The following is a 21116-nucleotide window of genomic DNA, read 5'->3' on the forward strand; positions in this document are numbered from 1 at the left end:
TTTAGTTCCATTTGGAGAAATCTTTCTAAATATGACAGATTCTACAAATAAAATCAAAATTGGGCTAATAGATTAATCAAATCTATTAATTAAATCAAATTACACATGAAGATATGAAAAACATCCATATATTTCATCAAATAAGAAATATAATTTTAAATGGCTTTGTATTTGGAATTATGTTAATTTTAATTAAATCTGTTCTAATCTGTTTTAGCTGTATTGGTAAGCAACAAGCACAAACAATAAGAAAATATATACATTCCAAATTTCCATTTAACTTCAGAATCATATTAATATATAAAATCTAAGTTATTGTTATAGTTCCCCTGTACAGGTCTTCCATGAGCTATATAGATTTCTCCTAATTACACGATTTATCTCCACCATGTTTCATTTTTCTATCAAAGTCAAAGAAAACCAAGTCTCACTCTCTGCTTTTACCATTTACCTCAAAAGTAGTTCATACTATTCCTGGCAAAATTGTTACGCCTATTAAAAATAATACCTGGACAGCTTCCAGCACAATTTCTGGTATATATACTGCACTCATGAAATGCCACCACTGATCATCTACTCTTTGTTCTCCTTCTTGCTGTCATCTTACACTATAACTCTTTCTATATCATGTTATAATGTTTAAATGTCTTCTTGTTTTTGGCTCTCAAAACTTGTTTTTGGGGCTTTCCTGGTGGCGCAGTGGTTAAGAATCCGCCTGCCAATGCAGGCGACACGGGTTCGAGCCCTGGTCCGGTTAGATCCCACATGCCGCGGAGCAACTGAGCCCATGCGCCACAACTACTCAACTACTGAAGCCCGCGTGCCTAGAGCCCGTGCTCTGCAACAAGGGAAGCCACCGCAATGAGAAGCCCGTGCACCGCAGCAAAGAGCAGCCCCCGGGCTTCCCTGGTGGCGCAGTGGTTGAGAGTCCACCTGCCGATGTAGTCGACACGGGTTCGTGCCCCGGTCCGGGAAGATCCCACACGCCGCGAAGCGACTGGGCCCATGAGCCATGGCCACTGAGCCTGCGCATCCGGAGCCTGTGCTCCCCAACGGGAGAGGCCACAACAGTGAGAGGCCCGCGTACCGCAAAAAGAGTAGCCCCCGCTCGCAGCAACTAGAGAAAGCCCGCGTGCAGCAACAAAGACCCAACACAGCCAGAAATAAAGTAAATAAAATAAATTTTAAAAAAAACAAACTTGTTTTTGTTTTCAATTACCAATTTTATTTAATCTGTTTTAATTTGTTCTCGGGTCTACCTTTTCATATCTTCTCTTTCTCCCACCTTTAAATTCATTTTGCTCTTAAGGATTCCTCTAAAAGCCTCTTCTGTCATTTTCAGACTCCTCTCCTTATGTTCCTCCTTCTATATGTCTTCCTGTCTATAAATAAAAATTCTTTGTCACTGTTTCAAAACTTAAAAAACGTTACCTTAGATTTGCCATTGCTGACAAGGCTAAGGTAGGGGATGGGGAAGTAGCAATAGTGGGAGGAAGAGATACAATTTCCTTAAGAAATCTTGGCATAAATGTCAAAATCGGGGGAACATTGATTAGTTGAGAACCAAAGTGCTAAATGCGTAGAAAGGCTACAAACGGAGCACTATTACGTGCTCCTCTCTTTGAATCTTTAGAGAGTTATGAGCAGTACATAGGCAGAGGGAAAAGGCAGTGACAGTGCTGTCTGCCAACTATTTCTATGTCTACTCCTTTTAGTCACAGGGTAGAACTAACTCCCACCTTGGTCTCCCTTCTTCTTCTGGTCTCACTGTGGTAGATGGGAGCATGTAACTAGTCTTGGCCAACGAGTTCTGAATGAAAGTGAAACACGTCATATGTCATGACCAGACAAGAGCATTAAAACTGCCAATGTGAGACATTTCAGAGCTTTCTTTTCTCTTTCACATGGTAACTAGCACAGCCTTAGATGCTTGCTGTTCTGTCAGTTTAGGATCTTGAGTGACTATGATGAGTAGAGGCTCCCTGCCAACCATGGTAGACAGAGAACAGGAACAAGAAGTAAACCTTTGTTATTCTAACCCCTTGTCTGTTACTGCAGCTTATCCTGACGGATAAATCTTTGCCAAGAAAAATGCAAAGCACTTTCTCACTGGAAAAAGAGACATATTAAAGTTCAACAGAAAAGGAAGTAATCAGAAGGTCACTAGTACCTTCCCATTAATAAACAATCAAGAAAAGTATTAGAATGATGTGATGAGGCATTAATTTCATGTGTCAACTTGCGGGGTGTTTGGGGATGAGATTAACACTTAAATTGGTGAACACTAGGTAACGGAACTGCCCTCCAGAAAGTGTCTCAACTAATTAGTTGAAAGTCTGAGCAGAACAAAAAGACTGGCATCTCCAAGCAAGGGGGAATTCTCCAGAAGACTGCCCTCTGGCTTCATCTGCACCATCAGTTCTGGTCTCCAGCCTGACTGCTTTTGAACTAGGACTGGAACTGGAACACTGGCTCTATAGCCTTCGAACTCTAACTGCACCACTGGCTTCCCTGGGTGGCAAGGCTGCCAGCTGCCAGGCCACATCGCAGATTTGGACCTGCCAGCCTCTGTAATCATGTGAGGCAATCGCTTACAATGAAGTTCCTCACACACACACACACACACACACACACGGCCTGCTAGTTTTGTTTCTGTGGAGAACCCTGACTAAAGACTACAACTTTCAACACATAAAGGAAAGCAAATGTATAAATAAGCAGATAGAATTGTTATATTTAATAGCTGGAGTATTTGTTCCTATTAATCCTATTAGACACTTCTTGCTTTACCTAAAGGATGTGTTATTTCAATAAAATATTACTATATAGAACATATAAAGTATTACCACATAGTCTACATACATGTTCTCTCAGTTACCAATCCTTCACCATTATCTAATGGTGACTATTCAAAGTGAGGGTACCCTACCCTAAATATACCCTGAAATACCCTGAAAAGCCTATAAAAAAAATCAAACATTCTAGTAACAAAATGTTGCAGGAAGTAGGAATTGTTTATAAGTGGGTCAGGTTACACTGAAAATGAAAAAATCTTGAGATTTAAAGTACAGCAGATTAGGGAGACCTAAAAAAGAGATCTGATTGTAGGTGATAACACAACTCTTCCTATTCTTTGCCCACAGGTAAGAAAGATACATGAGTTTTTAAACTCTTCCCTTTGAGCTGTGTACTGGTAATTATGCCATTGTCACTAAGCTACAAATCCATCATCTTACATTCCACCTGCTTTGTGATGCTGGAACAGTCATTCTACAAACTGTATTTCCTTTTCTCCAGCTACCTCACTCTTGGGTTCATAAATAGTGGGTACTAAATGGAGCCTGGAAAGTTGAAAGAGTGAAAGGGGGACTGATGCCTTATTCCTTATTTTTTTACTGGCCAACAGTTCTTAACTATGGCATTCACAGTTGGTTTCTTTCTTCAGCTTATTTTTGGCAATACCAGAACCAGCCTCTTCATGGCTGCTCAGTGATAGCAGCACTGGCTTAGGACTCTTTCCTCAGAAGTCTCAGACCCGGCACTGCAGGACCTCTTCTCCAAAACGTCTAGTTTCTGATAACTCTAATCTCTTCCCTTTGTTCCCACAGAACCAGGGAAGTAGGTGCTTCCTGAAGTTACTATCTCTGAATTACATCAGTGTCCCCCTTTTGTTTTTTGAGTTCTCTAATACCTATTTAACAATCTCCTTGTATTATAGTCTCTCTTTTTAAACACTGGTTTCTGACTGACACAAGCTCCACAATTAAAAATAAAAACACAAAATACTGTTAAAATTCTTTTTCAAATCATGAAATATGCTTTAAAAAAAGATAAAGTTCCTTGAAAAATATGTACACTCTACTTGATGCTACTGTGCTCTGAGATTTTACCATCAGATTATTAGCATTCAATTGCATTACAAAATAAAAGTTCAGGGTAAATTTATTATCTAGAAGTGGCGTTTATCACTAATTCATTACCTCCAATGTAGTTCTCTACCTCGGAGATAAGGATGGGGTCTTAGACACATCTTACCAACTGCTTTCATAGAGAATGAGACCTGCTTTGAAGAATTGTATATATTATGATATTTAGGTTTTAAATGAACATTATGATTTATAAGACATACCCTGAAATTCTATGCCTCCAATTCCGATATGGGTCATATAAACTTTCACAAAATGCCAAGGCATGGATCACAAATTCTTCGATAGATGTCTGATCTGCCAATTCCTTCTCTTTTTTTTTGCTTTTTAACTGAGAATTTAAACATAAAATTATATGTACTTAAAAATGTTAAGCTGTATAACATACTGACCAACATCATTAAAAGACTACATGTTTCATTCGTCTAATAATAATAACTCATTTTTATTCAAATAAGCCTAAGTTCCATTTGAGTGTGTAAAGGGTCAGTTAATCATATGGGTTGGATATAACCTCTCAAATTTTAAATATTTCCTAGGAAGGATTTCAAATGGATAGACAAACGTCTTTCCAAAAAAGATGATGCTTTCAATAAGAGGGTTATTTGATGAATAAATAATAAATACATAAAATGGCAAACTGTGTCATTTAAAATAGCCATTTATAAAAACTTCAACTTTTAAATTAAAATAACAAAATGTATTAATAATTGCTTGTTTACTTTCAGATAATTGCATAAGATGCCTGAAATATATAAGTACCCACTGATAATTTTAATGATCTCAATTATTACCTCCTCTGAAAACATTCAATTTTACTATGATATTTAAAAAAATAAAAGCTAGTTACTCTCAGTAAAACAACAAAAAGGAATATATTAATTCACACCTACTTGTTGAATATAGAGTGTTGTCATAGTGATAACATGATTGATATACGAGCAAGTCCCAATTTCTTCTACATTAGATAGATTTCTGTGAGAAAAAAAAAGAATAGCCATATATTTATTACATATGAATAATGAGAAAAATGTATGCTCATGAATTCAGGTTGGTTTTCGGAACACATGTTGGCAAATGAAATACAAATGACAGTCATTAAAACTTAAAATCAATATGGTTATATAACTGCTTTCCCACTGAGAATGCAAAACACACCTCAAGCACCATTTAACTACTATAAACAGAGAACATTTAAGAAAGACATGCCAATTAGCATTTGTTTATCATAAAAAATTGGAAAATATCACAAAGTAGAAATAGAAAAGAAAAAGTCACTAATATTCTTACAACCCCAACGTTAGCAACTGTATACATTTTGGATTATTTCTTTCCAGGTTTGTTGTTATTTTCCTATGTACTTTTTTAGCTTGGCTTTTTGTACATATCGTTGCCTTTATAACTCATGTGGTGCAGTTTTATAGTTATCATCTTGCTTTCTGAAATTATAGTTCCCCTTTTAGACTCATAATATATCTCCTCATCTATATTAAAAAGTCTTGAGAGAAGGGTGGGCATCTATACATACTCCAAGAGGGCATAGTGCATGCCTTGTTTAAAGCAGTGTGTCAACAAGTGCCTGGTGTTTAATTAAAATATGGCCCTCATTTTTATTCCATTTTTGATAAGACTGAGGTATGACACGTAAAATGCTAACATGTACTCATACTAATATCACCAGTCTTTTTCTTGGCATACTAAAAAAAATTCTGTTAAGACAAAAAACTCTGTGTCCTGAGACATTGTGACCTTGAAAAATACTTTATATTTTAAAATCCAGTAAATGCTAAAGGAACAGGAAAAATTAACTAAATTAATGAACTTAGTGTAAGAAGTCAGAATGGCATGACATCTTTGAGAAAGCAAAGAGTAAAGGCAGAGGTAAAATTCAAAGCCCCTGTGGAGGATTCTGGGAAAATAGCCAAGTGGGAAGAACCAGGAATCTGTCTCCCAACCTAGAAAACGGTCACACTGCCAAAATCAGTTTGACGTAACTATTTTGGAACCCTTGAGTCTCTGTTGAAGGCTGGCAACTTCTATGGGAAAATCTGGATGACAAATTGCAATTAATCTCCTAAATTCTGCTCAATTTCAGCTATCAGCATAGTAGCACCTATCAATCTGCCACCCCCAGACATGTGGTAAGCAGCTGTGCACATGGTCCAGAAGCAGCTTGCTAACAGCTTGAAGAAACCAACATGGGCCAAAAGGACCCTGTCCTCAACATATTGGAGATCGTGCTCTGATCACTGATTGCTCCTTCTGATTATAGAGGTGCAGACAAAGAGGCAGGCAGGCACTGATATTGCACATCCCCACCACTTGTTACAAGCCCCTCCCCCTCTGGCTGAAGTAATTTCCAGGGGACTTAAAGGCCATTTCCCTTTCCCCCTTCATCTTTTTGTTTTTTCCCCTTTTGGGAGCCAGATGTTAAAGACTAGGACATTCAAAAATAACAGCATAAATGGGGAAAATTAGAGAGTGACCACACATGCTGAGGGAAAGGGTCAGAGTAGATCTAAGCAGACCTTATGTTTACAACTCAGGTTGATCCTCAGCACAGAGACAATCTGTAATGATCAAAAAATAAAACAAACAAAAATAACAACAAAAAGCAGCAAACCCCGGGAAAGGGGGTAAATCTGATTTTCAGAGTTACAACATTCTTAGATTCAAATGTCCAGTATTCAATTAAAAACAAAAATCAGAAGGCATACAAAGAAATAGGGGAATATGGCCCAGTCAAAAAAAAAAAACAGAGATCAACAGAAACTCCCTGAAAAAGATCTATTAGACAAAGACTTCAAAATAACTGTCTTCAAGATGCTCAAAGTATCAATACTAAAGGAAGATGTGGAGAAAGTCAAGAAATTAATGGGTAAACAAAATGGAAATATCAGTAAGGAGATTAAAAAAAAACTAAAAAGAAACCAGAAAGAAATTCTGGAACTACAATCACTATAATGAAAAATTCACTAGAGGAATTCAACGGTAGATCTGAGCTGGCAGAGGAAAGAATCAGTGAACTTGAAGATAGCACAATGGAAATTATCAAGTCTGAACAACACAAAGAAAAAAGATTGAGTCTAAGAAAAAGAAGAGAAAGAAAAAGGGAAAGAGAGAATACTTAAAGAAATTACCACTGATAATTTCCCAAATCTGATGAAGGACATGAATATGAACAGCCAAGAAGCTCAACGAACTCCAAATAAGGTGAACTCAAAAGACACCCACACTGAGACACACGTTATAATCAAACTTTCAAAAGACAAAGAGACTATCTTGAAAATAGGAAGAGAGAAGGAAATCATCACATATAAGGGATCTTCAATACAATTATCAGCAGATTTCTACTAAGAAACTTAGGCCAGAAGATAGTGAGAGGATACACTGAAAGTGCTAAAAGAAAAATAGCTGTCAACCAACAATCCTGTATCTGGCAAACTATCCTTCAAAAGTGAGGGAGAAATAAAGACATTCCCAGGAAACAAAAGGTAATGGAGTCTGTGATCACTCGATCTACCCTACAAAAAATGCTAAACACTGTCCTGCAGGGTGAGAGGTAAGGACACTATCCAGCAACTCAAAGCTGCATGGAAAACTAAGATCTCAATGAAGGTAAATAAATGGGCAATTATAAAAGCTAGTATTATTGAAACAGTGATTTGTAACTGTATTCTTTGTTTTTATATAATTTAAGAGATTTAAAGAAAAAAAATTGTTCAGGTAAAAACTAGTATTACTGTTACTTTGGTTTGTAATTCCAAATCTTGTTTGATACATAATTTGAGACTAATGCATCTAAAACAACTATTAGCTTATGTTTGGGGGCAAACATTGTGTAAATGTAATTTTGTGACATCAGCAACCAAAAGGAATAGGGACAGAGCCATAAAAAAGAAGAGTTTTTGTGTGTTATTGATATTAAAGTGGTATAAATTCAAATTAGAATGTTATAACTTTAGAATGTTAAATGTAATGCCAATGGTAGCCACAAAGAAAATATCTACAGAATGTATACAAAAGAGTATGATAAAGGGGACATCCTTGCCAGTCCAGTGGCTAAGACTCCACGCTCCCAGTGCAGGGGGCCCGGGTTCAATCCCTGGTCAGGGAACTAGAACCCGCATGCTGCAACTAAAAGATCCTGCATGCTGCAACTAAGACCCAGTAGAGCCAAATAAATAAATAAACAAATATTACAAAATAAATAAATAAATAATGAAATGCTCATTATAAAAAAAAGAATATGATAAAGGAATTTAAATCACCACAATGAGAAGCCCATGCACTGCTACGAAGCGCAGCCCCCGCTCGCCACAACTAGATAAAGCCCATGTGCAGCAACAAAGACCCAAAACAGCCAAAAACTAAATAAATTAAAAAAAAAAAACTTCTGTTTTAAGGCATAAAGAAAACAAATAGAACAGTAAAAGAAGTAAATTCCTCTTTAGGAGTAATTACTTTCAATGTAAATGGATTAAAGTTGCCATTCAAAAGACACGAGACTGAATGGTGCTGATGAATGAGTGGTAGGGCAGGAATAAAGATGCAGATGTTGAGAATGGACTTGAGGACACAGGGCAGGAAGTGGAGACTGGGACATAGTGACAGAGTAGCACTGACATATATACACTACCAAATGTAAAACAGATAGCTAGTGGGAAGCAGCTACATAGTACAGGGAGATCAGCTCCGTGCTTTGTGAAGACCTAGAGGGGTGGGACAGGTAGGGTGGGAGGAAGGCTCAAAAGGAATGGGATATGGAGATATATGTATGCATATAGCTGATTCACTGTGTTGTACAGCAGAAACTAACACAACATGGTAAAGCAATTATACTCCAATCATGATATATAAAAAAAAAAAAAAAAAAGAAAAGAGATTGGCAGAATGGATACAAACTCAGGATCCAACTATTATATACTGTCTACCTGATGTCCAAGGACACAAACAGGTTGAAACTGAAAGCAGAGGGAAAGATACTCCATGCAAAGAGTAACTCAAAGAGAGCAGAGGCTGACATACAAATATCAGACGAGATAGGCTTTCAGCCAAAAAAGGTTATATGGAACAAAGAAGGACATCATATATTTTAAAAGGTACAGGGGGCAGAGTCAAGATGGCATACTAGGAGGACGCGGAATTCGCGTCTACACACAACTAGGGCACCTACCAGGCACCGGCGGGGGACCACAGACACCTAAAGGGATGGGAGGAACCCCCAGTGAGTGGGTAGGATGTGGGGCTTGGGGGGAGTGATGGGAGAGAAGAAGTGGAGGCAGGAGGGGCCTGATGTCCCTGAGGGGCAGCTGGGGGAGGGGAAGGGATCCCCACACCCGAAGGGGGAAATTGGGGAACCATTGGGAGGGCAGAGGATCAAAAGGGAGCATGGCCAGGTTTCTCCTGCCCACTTGGGCCCCCAGGGACCTGCTGAGATGCCAGGCCTGATCCTCTGTCCACCAAGGCCCCTTCCAGCTGCGTGGGTCCTGAGGGAGTGGGAAGGAGGGAAGGGGGAGCAAAAGTAAAGGCTGGACCTCCGGGACTGGCACCCCTGAGGGGTGGATGGGGGAGGGAAGGAGTTCCTACACCCAGTGGGACCCACCCACGGTTAGGGGTCCAGCAGCAATGGGGGAGACCCTAGGGGAGATGGTGGGGAAGGGGGCATGAAGGAATGGAAGGGAATGCAGTCTGTGCCTTCCCTGTCCACTTAGGTACGAGGAAGCCTGTTAGGCCCCAGGCCTAATCCTCTGCCCTCAGAGCCTCTCTCCTGCCACGCAAAACCCAAGCTCCACCCCTACACCCCAACCCAGGGCCCTACGTGTACACTCAGAGAACCCCCTCTGAGACCCCTTCCAATGCACTGGGCCTAAACTCCACCCACACACCCTCACTCAGGGCCCTACCTCCAAACTCCCTAACTCCACACTCCAGAGGCCCTCCTTTCCATGTGCTGCCTCTCCACTTCCACACAGGTCCTAAGCAGAGGCCCCACCCTATGCTTGAACATCACCCTGTCAAGGCCCCAACCCCAGGGCATTTCCAGCTGCGAGGGTCCTAAGCTTAGGAGCTGCCCCACGCTCAAAACTCATCCCCCCACCTGACTAGGTCCCGCCCCACCCTAAACCCAGCCCCTGTGTAAATTCCACTCCTGCCTAAACTTTGCCCCCTACCGCCAAGGTTTTTTTTTTTTTTTTTCTTTTTTCCTCTTTTAGACTGGGGTTCTTATTGATTCATTGTTGTTGATTCTTTTATATTTTTATTTTTCCTAAAAAAACCTTTTATTTTTCTAGTTTTATTTTATTCTTTATACTTTGTTAACATTCTCTCCTTTAGGCTTGTTCCCCCCCCTTTTTATTTTTCTTTTTACTGTTGTAGTTTTACTTTACCCTGTTGGAGTTGTTTCAATTATAGTTTTATTTTTCCTAATATATTTTTTATCTTTCTAATTTTATTTTGTTCTATATTCTTGCATATTGCACTGCTCCTTTTCTTCTTCTTTTTTTTTTTTTTTTTTTTTTTTTACCACACAACGAAGCTTGCAGGACCTTGGTTCCCAGGCCGGGAGTTGGGATCCTGTGGTGGGAGCTCCAAGTCCAAACCGCTGGACTAACAAGAACCTTAAACCCCAGGGAACATTCATCGGAGTGAGGCCCCCGGGAGGTCCTCATCTCAGCACCAAGACCCAGATCTATCCAACTGCCTGCAAACTCCAGTGCTGGATGTCTCAGGCCAAACAACCAGTAAGACAGGAATATCGCACCACCCATTAAAAGAAAAAAAAAAGAAACGACAAAAAAATATGTCACAGATGAAGGAGCAAGGTAAATACCTACAAGACCAAATAAATGAAGACGAAATAGGCAACCTACCAGAAAAAGAATTCAGAGTAATGATAGTAAAGATGATCCAAAATCTCGGAAACAGAATGGAGAAAATACAAGAAACATTTAACAAGGATCTAGAAGAACTAAAGAGCAAACAAACAGTGATGAACAACACAGTTACTGAAATTAAAAATACTCTAGAAGGAATCAATAGCAGAATAACTGGGGCAGAAGAACAGATAAATGAGCTGGAAGATAAAATGGTGAAAATAAATGCCAGGGAGCAGAATAAAGAAAAAAGAATGAAAAGAATTGAGGACAGTCTCAGAGACCTCTGGGACAACATTAAAAGCACCAACATTCGAATTATAGGGATCCCAGAAGAAGAAGAGAAAAAGAAAGGGTCTGAGAAAATATTTGAAGAGATCAGAGTTGAAAACATCCCTAACGTGGGAAAGTAAATAGTCAATCAAGTCCAGGAAGCACACAGAGTACCATACAGGAAAAACATGCCAAAACACATATTAATCATAGAGAAACATGCCGAAACACATACTAATCAAACTATCAAAAATTAAGTATGAAGAAAAAATACTAAAAGCAGCAGGAAAAGCAATAACATACAAGGGAATCCCCATAAGGTTAACAGCTGATCTTTTAGCAGAAACTCGGCAAGAGAGAAGGGAATGGCAGGACATATTTAAAGTCATGAAAGGGAAAAAACCTACAACCAAGATTACTCTACCCAGCAAGGATGTCATTCAGATTTGATGGAGAAATTAAAACCTTTAGAGATAAGCAAAGGTTAAGAGAATTCAGGACCACCAAACCAGCTTTACAACAAATGCTAAAGGAACTTCTCTAGGCAGGAAACACAAGAGAATGAAAAGACCTACAGTAACAAACCCAAAACAATTAAGAAAATGGTCATAGGAACATACATATCGATAATTACCTTAAGTGTAAATGGATTCAGTGCTCCAACCAAAAGACATAGACTAGCTGAATGGATACAAAAACAAGACCCATGTATATGCTGTGACATGAGACCCACTTCAGACCAAGGGACACATACAGAATGAAAGTGAGGGGATGGAAAAAGATACTCCATGCAAATGGTAATCAAAAGATAGCTGGAGTAGCAATTCTCATATCACACAAAACAGACTTTAAAATAAAGACTATTACAAGAGACAAAGAAGGACATTACATAATGATTAAGGGATGAATCCAAGAAGAAGATATAACAATTGTAAATATTTATGCACCCAACATAGGAGCACCTCAATACATAAGGCAAATGCTGACAGCCATAAAAGGGGAAATCAATGGTAACACATTCATAGTAGAGGACTTCAACACCCCACTTTCACCAATGGACAGATCATCCAAAATGAAAATAAATAAGAAAACACAAGCTTTAAATGACATATTAAATGAGACAGACTTAATTGATATTTATAGGACATTCCATCCATAAACAACAGAATACACTTTATTCTCAAGGGCTTATGGAACATCCTCCAGGACAGACCAGATCTTGGGTCACAAATCAAGCCTTGGTAGATTTAAGAAAACTGAAATTGTATCAAGTATCTTTTCCGACCACAACGCTATGAGACTAGATATCAATTAAAGGAAAAAAACTGTAAAAAATACAAACACATGGAGGTTAAACAATATGATACTAAATAACCAAGAGATCACTGAAGAAATCAAAGAGGAAATCAAAAAATACCTACAAACAAATGACAATGAAAACACGATGACCCAAAACCTATGGGATGCAGCAACAGCAGTTCTAAGAGGGAAGTTTATAGCAATACAACCCTACCTCAAGAAACAAGAAAAATCTGAAATAAACAACCTAACCTTACACCTAAAGCAATTAGAGAAAGAAGAAAAAACCCCAAAGTTAGCAGAAGGAAAGAAATCATGAAGATCAGATCAGAAATAAATGAAAAAGGAATGAAGGAAACAATAGCAAAGAACTATAAAACAAAAAGCTGGTTCTTTGAGAAGATAAACAAAATTGATAAACCATAAGCCAGACTCATCAAGAAAAAAAGGGAGGGCTTCCCTGGTGGCACAGTGGTTGAGAATCTGCCTGCCAATGCAGGGGACACGGGTTCGAGCCCTGGTCTGGGAAGATCCCACATGCTGTGGAGCAACTGGGCCCGTGAGCCACAACTACTGAGCCTATGCATCTGGAGCCTGTGCTCTGCAACAAGAGAGGCCGTGGCAGTGACAGGCCCGCGCATCGCGATGAAGAGTGGCCCCCGCTCGCCGCAAAATGGATTAAAGACCTAAATGTAAGGCCAAACATTACAGAACTCTTAGAGGAAAACACGGGCAGAACACTCTATGACATAAATCACAGCAAGATCCTTTTTGACTCACCTCCTACAGAAATGGAAATAAAAACAAAAATAAACAAATGGAACCTAATGAAACTTAAAAGCTTTTCCACAGCAAAGGAAACCATAAACAAGACAAAAAGAGAACCCTCAGAATGGGAGAAAATATTTTCAAACGAAGCAAATGACAGAGGATAAATCTCCAAAATATACAAGCAGCTCATGCAGCTCAATATTAAAAAAACAACCCAATCCAAAAATGGGCAGAAGACCTAAACAGACATTTCCGCAAAGATATACAGATTGCTAACAAACACATGAAAAGGTGCTCAACATCACTAATCATTAGAGAAATGCTAATCAAAACTACAATGAGGTATCACCTCACATCAGTCAGAATGGCCAAAATCAAAAAATCTACAAACAACAAATGCTGGAGAGCGTGTGGAGGAAAGGAAACCCTCTTGCACTGTTGGTGGGAATGTAAATTGACACAGCCACTATGAAAAACAGTATGGAGGTTCCTTAAAAAACTAAAAATAAAACTACTATATTACCCAGCAATCCCACTACTGGGCATATACCTTGAGAAAACCATAATTCAAAAAGAGTCATGTACCACAATGTTCAATGAAGCACTATTTATAATAGCCAGGACATGGTAGCAACCTAAGTGTCTGTCGACAGATGAATGGATAAAGAAGATGTGGCACATATAAACAATGGAATATTAGTCAGCCATAAAAAAAATGAAATTGAGTTATTTGTAGTGAGGTGGATGGATCTAGAGTCTGTCATACAGAGTGAAGTAAGTCAGAAAGAGAAAAACAAATACTGTATACTAACACATATATATGGAATCTAAGAAAAAATGGTTCTGATGAGCCTAGGGGCAGGACAGGAATAAAGACACAGACATAGAGAATGGACTTGAGGACATGGGGTTGGGGAAGGGTAACCTGGGACGAATTGAGAGAGTAACACTGACATATATACACTACCAAATGTAAAATCGATAGCTAGTGGGAAGCAGCTACCTAGCACGGGGAGATCAGCTCAGTGCTTTGAGACCACCTAGAGGGGTAGGATAAGGAGGGTGGGAGGGAGAGGTAAGAGGGAGGGGATATGGGGATATACGTAGGCACATAGCTGATTTACTTTGTTATACAGCAGAAAGTAACGCAACACTGTTAAGCAATTAATACTCAAAGATATTAAAAATAAATAAAATAAAAGGTACAATATAATATAATAAAAGTATATATATTACATATAACAAAGGTATTACACTAACAAAAAGATATAACCATTATGAACATTTACGTATCTAATGACAGCCCATCAAAACATATGAAGCAAATACTGACAGAATTGAAGAGAGAAACATATAGTTCTTCCATAATAGCTGGAGAATTCAATACCTCATCCACAATAATGGATAAAACAACTAGATACAAGGTAAGTAAAGCAACAGAGGACTTAACACAGTAAATCTAATAGCTCTAAGAAACATATACAGGTGACTCTACCCAACAACAGAACAAACATTCTTCTCAAGTGCACTTGGGACATTTTACAGGATAGACACTATATTAGGCCACCAATTAAGTCTCAACAGATTTTAAATGACAGATATCATACAAAGTATCTTCTCTAACCACAGCAGGATGAAGTTAAAAATCAGTAACATAAAGAAAACTGAAAAATTCACAAAACTGTGTAAATTAACAAAAATACTTTTAAATAATCAATGGATCAAAGAAGAAACCCACAAGGGAAATTAGAAAATACTTAAGATGAATGAAAAGGAAAACATGACTTACCAAAACTTATGGGAGGCAATGAAAGTGGTGCAAAGGGAGAATTTTATAGGTATAAGTGCTTACACTAAAAACAAAGAACAAGAAACCAACTACCTAATATTACAACTTAAGGAATCAGACAAAGAAGAACAAACTAAACCCAAAGTTAGTAGAAAGAAGGAAATGATAAAGATCAGAGCAGAGATAAAAATAAATTTTTGAAAATAGAGAAAATCAATGAAAACAAAAATTAGTTCCTTGGAGACATCAACAAAATTGACAAACCTTTAGCTAGATAAACTAAGAAAAAGAGAGACGAATCAGATTACTAACATCAAAAATGAAGTGTGGACATTACTACTGATACTACAGAAATAAAGAGGATTATTAAGAGAGTACTATGAACAATTGTACAACAACAAATTGAATAACATAGATGAAATGGACAAATTCCTAGAAACACAATATCTGCCAGGATTAAACCATGATGAAATAAATAATCTGAATAGACCTACAACTAGTAAGGAAACTGAATCAGTAATCAAAACTCTCCCAAAAAAGCAGTCCTGGACCTGATGTTTTCACTCATGAAGTCTACAAAACATTTAAAGAAGAACTAATGCCCATCCTTCTCAAATTTTTCCAAAAAACTGAAAAGGAAGGAACACTTTCTGATACACCAGTATTACCCTGATACACCAGTATTACCCTGATCCCAAAGCCAAACAAGAGACTACATGAAAACTACAAGCCAACATCCCTTATGAACATTAATGCAAAGATCTTCAACAAAATACTAGCAAAGAGAATTCAATAGTATATTAAAAGTATTACACCCTATGACTAAGTGGGATTTATTCCTGGAATGCAAGGATGGTTAAACCTATGAAAGCTGATCAATGTAATATGCCATATTAACAGAATAAAGGGGGAAAAAACCCAGACGATCATCTCAATTAATGCAGAAAAGCATTTGACAAAATTCAGCAACCATTCCTGATAACAACACTCAGCAAACTAGGAACAGAAGGAAACTACCTCAACATAATAAAACCTATATATAAAAATTTCACAGCAAATATCATACTAAATGGTAAAAGACTGAAAGCTTTTCCTCTAAGAACAAGAAAAGAAGACAGATTTTAAGAGGCATGTGATGCCCCTAACCGAACGGTTCTCAAATTTTTATATGCAGATTAATGGAATGTGTGAAAATTCAAAATGCCTGAGCTCTTTTGGATCAGAACTTCCATACGTAAGGCTCAAACTCTGTATTTCTATTAAGCTTCCCAGTTGACATTTATGCACACCAAAATTTAAGTACCACAGACCTAATCATCTATAAATCTGGAAATATAAGCTATGGAATAATTATACTTTCTTTGGTAAAATTATAAAATGAAAGACTAGAAAAATACATTTCACAAATGATAACACACAGTATAAAAATGTATATGTACATGTTTATTGGTGAGGACCATATAGAAAATACCAGTGCAATAAATTCTTAAGTAAAAACTCCTGTCATTGTCTTTACTCTAAAGCAATTATTTTTTATCCTGGCTGAATCTCTCTAAGTAGATATAGTAAAAGGCTTTCCAATATAATAACAAACCACAAGCCTATTGCAAAAGCTGCACTCATCCCTAAAAGCTCCATATGAACAACAAACATCATTAATAACCAATAAATGCATTATTAGTTTACTAATAATTATTTAAAACAGATAACTAGTTTATTTGTACCAGATACCTGCAAAGAACAATGAAGAACTTGACAAGCAAAATTGACAAGGCTTGTTGTTCTTCCTCTAACCCATCTGCCGTTTTCTGAACACACTGTAGAAGCTGGGTCCTCAGAACCTGCAGAATATTATCAGGAAGCAGAGATATTCCTGGAGGCACATCATCTACCCTACAATATAAGGGGAACAAAATAAGAAGGGTGTTTAAATACAGGACGAAAATCTGTGGCACTTGAAAGTAACTACATTTTCAGCTCAAATCCTAAAGAAGCTCTTTTAGTCCAGATATTCTGTGCCTTCCTCTCTGCATGGTACCACCAAATGGAGAGTGACATTTTAGAAGATTATTAGAGCAGAGTGGTTAGTCTTACTTCAGAGGAGTCTTACTGAAAAGAGAGAGAGAAAAAGGCTATTTAGTATTTTCAGTTGTGCTATTGTTAAAGAAAATATTTAAAATATAAGATTAGTTCACCTTCTACTATTTAGAAATACAATGTGTCTATAACATTTCTAAAAGAAACAGTAACTAGCAAATAAAAATGAAGTACCTATAACTAGTTTAATATCTGTTAACTGCTTTACTAAATAAATAATATTCACCTACCTATAGGGTCCCTAAGCCATCTGATCAGAAGAGGGAGAGAAGATAACTAGCAAAAGGAAAGGAGAAAGACAGAGGTGAATGTAGAACCCCAAGCATGAGCATCAATAGAAGACTCTTTTAAAGCCAATATTTTGTCAATATTTTGTCAATATTTGTCAATATTTTGTGACAGGTAATTTCTGTGTAAGAAGACAATATGGTTCTTTACGGGCAAAAGCCAATACCAGATGTAACTGGCTCCTTGCATGTGCCTCTCACATTAAACCCCCCTAGATTCAAAGTCAGAAGCCTGCATACTAAGTTCCACCTCTGTAACATGAAGCACTTCATTTAATCTCTGAAGTTCCCTAATCTATAAAACTGTAATATCAGATATCCACCCTATTTCACTGGGCTCTGAAACCAGAAAGTCAATGTGCATTTTCAGCTTTAAAGTATGTAAAGAACTCTAAATATGTAATGCATTTTAAATATACTATCTCTAAAGCCTCAGAATCTTTTCATAAGCCACTGTATTCTTATTTCCCTATCTCTGTTAAGAAAAATGCTCAAATAGCAAAGCAGCACTATGAAGAGTTCCATGATTAAATGACAATTATACTTTATAATAGTCTTTTCTTCAGATAATGCTTAACATGAAGTATCAGTACTATTTTTACATTGAGTAAAAGGCATTCACTGAAGACAAAGAAATCTGAAGCATCTTAGCAGTAGTCACATAAACACGTATATAAATATTATTAGCCTCTTCCTGAACCACCCTACAACATAAATTAATAAGGCATTTTATAAAATAAACACAAGTCACAAAGCATACTACCAAGGGTGCCTAATACTATATAACCATGTTCTAAAAATACATGTTTCATTTTAGTCTGGGCATCATTTCACTTGAAGCTTTGGATTCTTTCATTCTCTCTTATTTATAGATGGTATCAGAAACACTCATTTTTATATTTAATTTTTTTTGGAGAGCTAAAAAGAGAAGATTAGAAAAACCAGAGTAACTTCAAAATAATAAACAAACATTTAAATATAACTGATTTTCAAGACTAAGTGAAACTATGCCTCTGCACTTTTCCAAAAATGTTAAATCAACAAGCAAGAAGACATTAGATTTCCCAATATTCCATTTTAGTTATTTAAAAGAGTAGTTCCTTTTGTCCTTAATTGTCCCATTTTCTATTTACACACGTTTTGATTTAACTGGGCATAAAAAAATAGTAACTTCTAAAAGAGCAATCTTTTTTTTTTTTTTTAACTGATTCTCATTATAAAATTGGGGCTTACTTAGGACATGGCATATAGACAAAGTTGGAATTTTGGGCTTTGTTCCTAATGTGATGAGGATTTAAGAATTCAGAAGAATTTTCCCACCTCTAGGACTTTATTGCCCAAAATTCTAAGCTCCTTATGCTGAAATTTCCCAAACTCCAGAAATCTTTTCCACTCCTCAATTTGCCTTGTCAATGTCTACCGCTGCCAATTGTTCTCTCTAACTAGGAAAAAGTCCAGCTTAAATTTCAAGGCTTTATAATCTGGTAAAAGCAATCCCTGCCTTCTATTATGAATTCCTAACTTGGAAATTCTATAAAGTCAGTATACTTTAAATGAGGATTATCTGTGAGTTTCTTATCTTTAAGGTGACTAGACTAGTTTTACACATCTTACATATAATATTCACTTGAAAAATTGAAAGTTTACTACAGGCAAAATCTAAATTCATGGTTCAGTCTGAAAGACAAAGATATGAAATATAATTTTAAATAAACCAACTAAATCACAAGTAAAAAAACACTCTTGAGATTCTTGATCTTACTTTAAATATAGTGGCAATATAAGTCTACATAGTGTTTTTAGAAATGACCTCCCAAGGAAGAAGACATTTATAATGTATGGATGATAACAAGTGCATCTTACAAAACCCCAAGCATTCAAGGCCAAAATCCTGACTCCATAAGATCCTTAGGCTCATGATTTAAAATGAGCTATAAATTTTTAAAATAAAAGCACTCCTGGGCTTCCCTGGTGGCACAGTGGTTGAGGGTCCGCCTGCCGATGCAGAGGACGCGGGTTCGTGACCCAGTCTGGGGGGATCCCGCATGCCGCGGAGCGGTTGGGCCCGTGAGCCGTGGCCACTGAGTGCTGTGCGTGCGGAGCCTGCGCTCCGCGGCGGGAGAGGCCACAACAGTTGAGAGGCCCGCGTACTGCAAAAAAAAAAAAAAAAAAAAAAAAAAAAAGCACTCCTAAGTATAAACTACAAGAATAGTCTTTTATGAGTAGAAATCAATAATACATAATCTTATTTTGAGTTCAAGATTTAATACTGATTTTCAACCTTTATAAACCTGTTACAAATAATCTAACGGGGAAGAACTCTGAGACTGTATTTATAAATGAAGTACTTGTGCTTTCTGAGCATAACCATATTGTTTCTTAAGTTCATTGCCTTGGTCCAAAGCGCTAATGATTTTTTTCTCTGAATTATTACAATTACCTCTTAACTGGGCTTCTTGCCTTCAGTCTCAACCCTTTCCAATCCAACCTCCATAATGCCACCAAAGTGACTTTTAAAAAACAAACTTGATCATGATACTCTTTTTTTTTAAAATAAATTTATTTATTTTATTTATTTATTTTTGGCTATGTTGGGTCTTTGCTGCTGCGCTCAGGCTTTCTCTAGTTGCGGCAAGCGGGGGCTACTCTTGGTTGCAGTGTGCGGGCTTCTCATTGCGGTGGCTTCTCTTGTTTCAGAGCATGGGCTCTAGGCGCGTGGACTTCAGTAGTTGTGGCATGTGGGCTCAGTAGTTGTGGCTCGCGAGCTCTAGAGCACAGGCTCAGTAGTTGTGGCACACAGGTTTAGTTGCTCTGCAGCATGTGGGATCTTCCCGGACCAGGGCTCAAACCCGTGTCCCCTACATTGGCAGGCGGATTCGTAACCACTGTGCAACCAGGGAAGTCCCATGATACTCTTATGCAGAAAATTCTTTAGTAGAGCCTTGTATCTTCCATAACAAAAAGTCAAAGTCCATTAGCAATGTATTTGTGGCACTTCATGATCTGGCTCCTTTGTGATTCTCCAGATTCAACTCACCTGTGTCTAAACTCTCACTGCTTACCTCCACCCCCAAACTGCAAATATTTTCGTCCTTGAAGATTTTTAATTCACCAGATACTTTTTCATCCTCAACCACCACCCATTTCTCCCCTCCTCTCTCAACACATCTCTATAAATGGAGTTGCTTTTGTGGCTAAAAGTATGTCCTCATTTCTCCAGCTTTTAACCACAGCAAACCTAACCTCTCTTACCTAGGTCCACAAGATGACTTGAGATACAATACGAACTTTATCTGGGAAGTGGGCCTGGGAACAGTGAGATTGCAGAAACAGATGTAGGCAGAGGAATGGAAGAAAATATTTGTACTTTCACTTATACATTTCCGTAAGATGCTAATTTTTCCCTCATTTTATGATTTTCAAACCTAGTTTTTAAAAAATCTGAAAACTTAACCTCCTCCAAGATGTTTTCTAAGGCCCTTCTCTAAAGCTAGGAAAAGAAGTATAATAAGTTTCAACTACAATAGAATGCCTGTCATATAATAAAGAAATTTTATGCAAATGAATAAAGTGATGCATGGTGGACCCTTAGATAGTTTCAAAAAAGGGGCTGGCCACATCTGAATAACTCACTCCCGCAACTTTCTGGGAGGGGAGAGGAGCTGGAGACTGAGTTCAATCACACGGTCAATGAAGTAATAAGACCCAACAAAATTCTGACACCCAGAGCTCAAAGAGCTTCCTTCTTTGAAAGCACTGATGTTCAGGGAGAGCAACGTGCCCTGACTCCAAAGGGAAA

The 21116-nt window shown here is 37.7% G+C and overlaps 1 protein-coding gene across 1 annotated transcript in view; it reads right to left on the reverse strand.

Moving 5' to 3' along the window:
* The window catches only part of NBEAL1 (neurobeachin like 1), a gene marked incomplete at its 3' end in the record, with an annotated part of 145371 nt that overhangs the window by 103267 nt on the left and 20988 nt on the right, over positions 1–21116 (reverse strand). The window contains exons 4-6 of the mRNA XM_007469188.1: positions 16665–16826; positions 4820–4901; positions 4130–4257 (exon numbers count right to left, since the gene is read on the reverse strand). Of these exons, the coding sequence (XP_007469250.1) occupies positions 4130–4257; positions 4820–4901; positions 16665–16826 (372 nt within the window). The remainder of the gene's footprint in view (positions 1–4129; positions 4258–4819; positions 4902–16664; positions 16827–21116) is intronic.

This window comes from Lipotes vexillifer, unplaced genomic scaffold (genome assembly GCF_000442215.2).
Source record: "Lipotes vexillifer unplaced genomic scaffold, Lipotes_vexillifer_v1.1 scaffold259, whole genome shotgun sequence".
In the NCBI taxonomy this organism is placed as follows: Eukaryota; Metazoa; Chordata; class Mammalia; order Artiodactyla; family Lipotidae; genus Lipotes; species Lipotes vexillifer.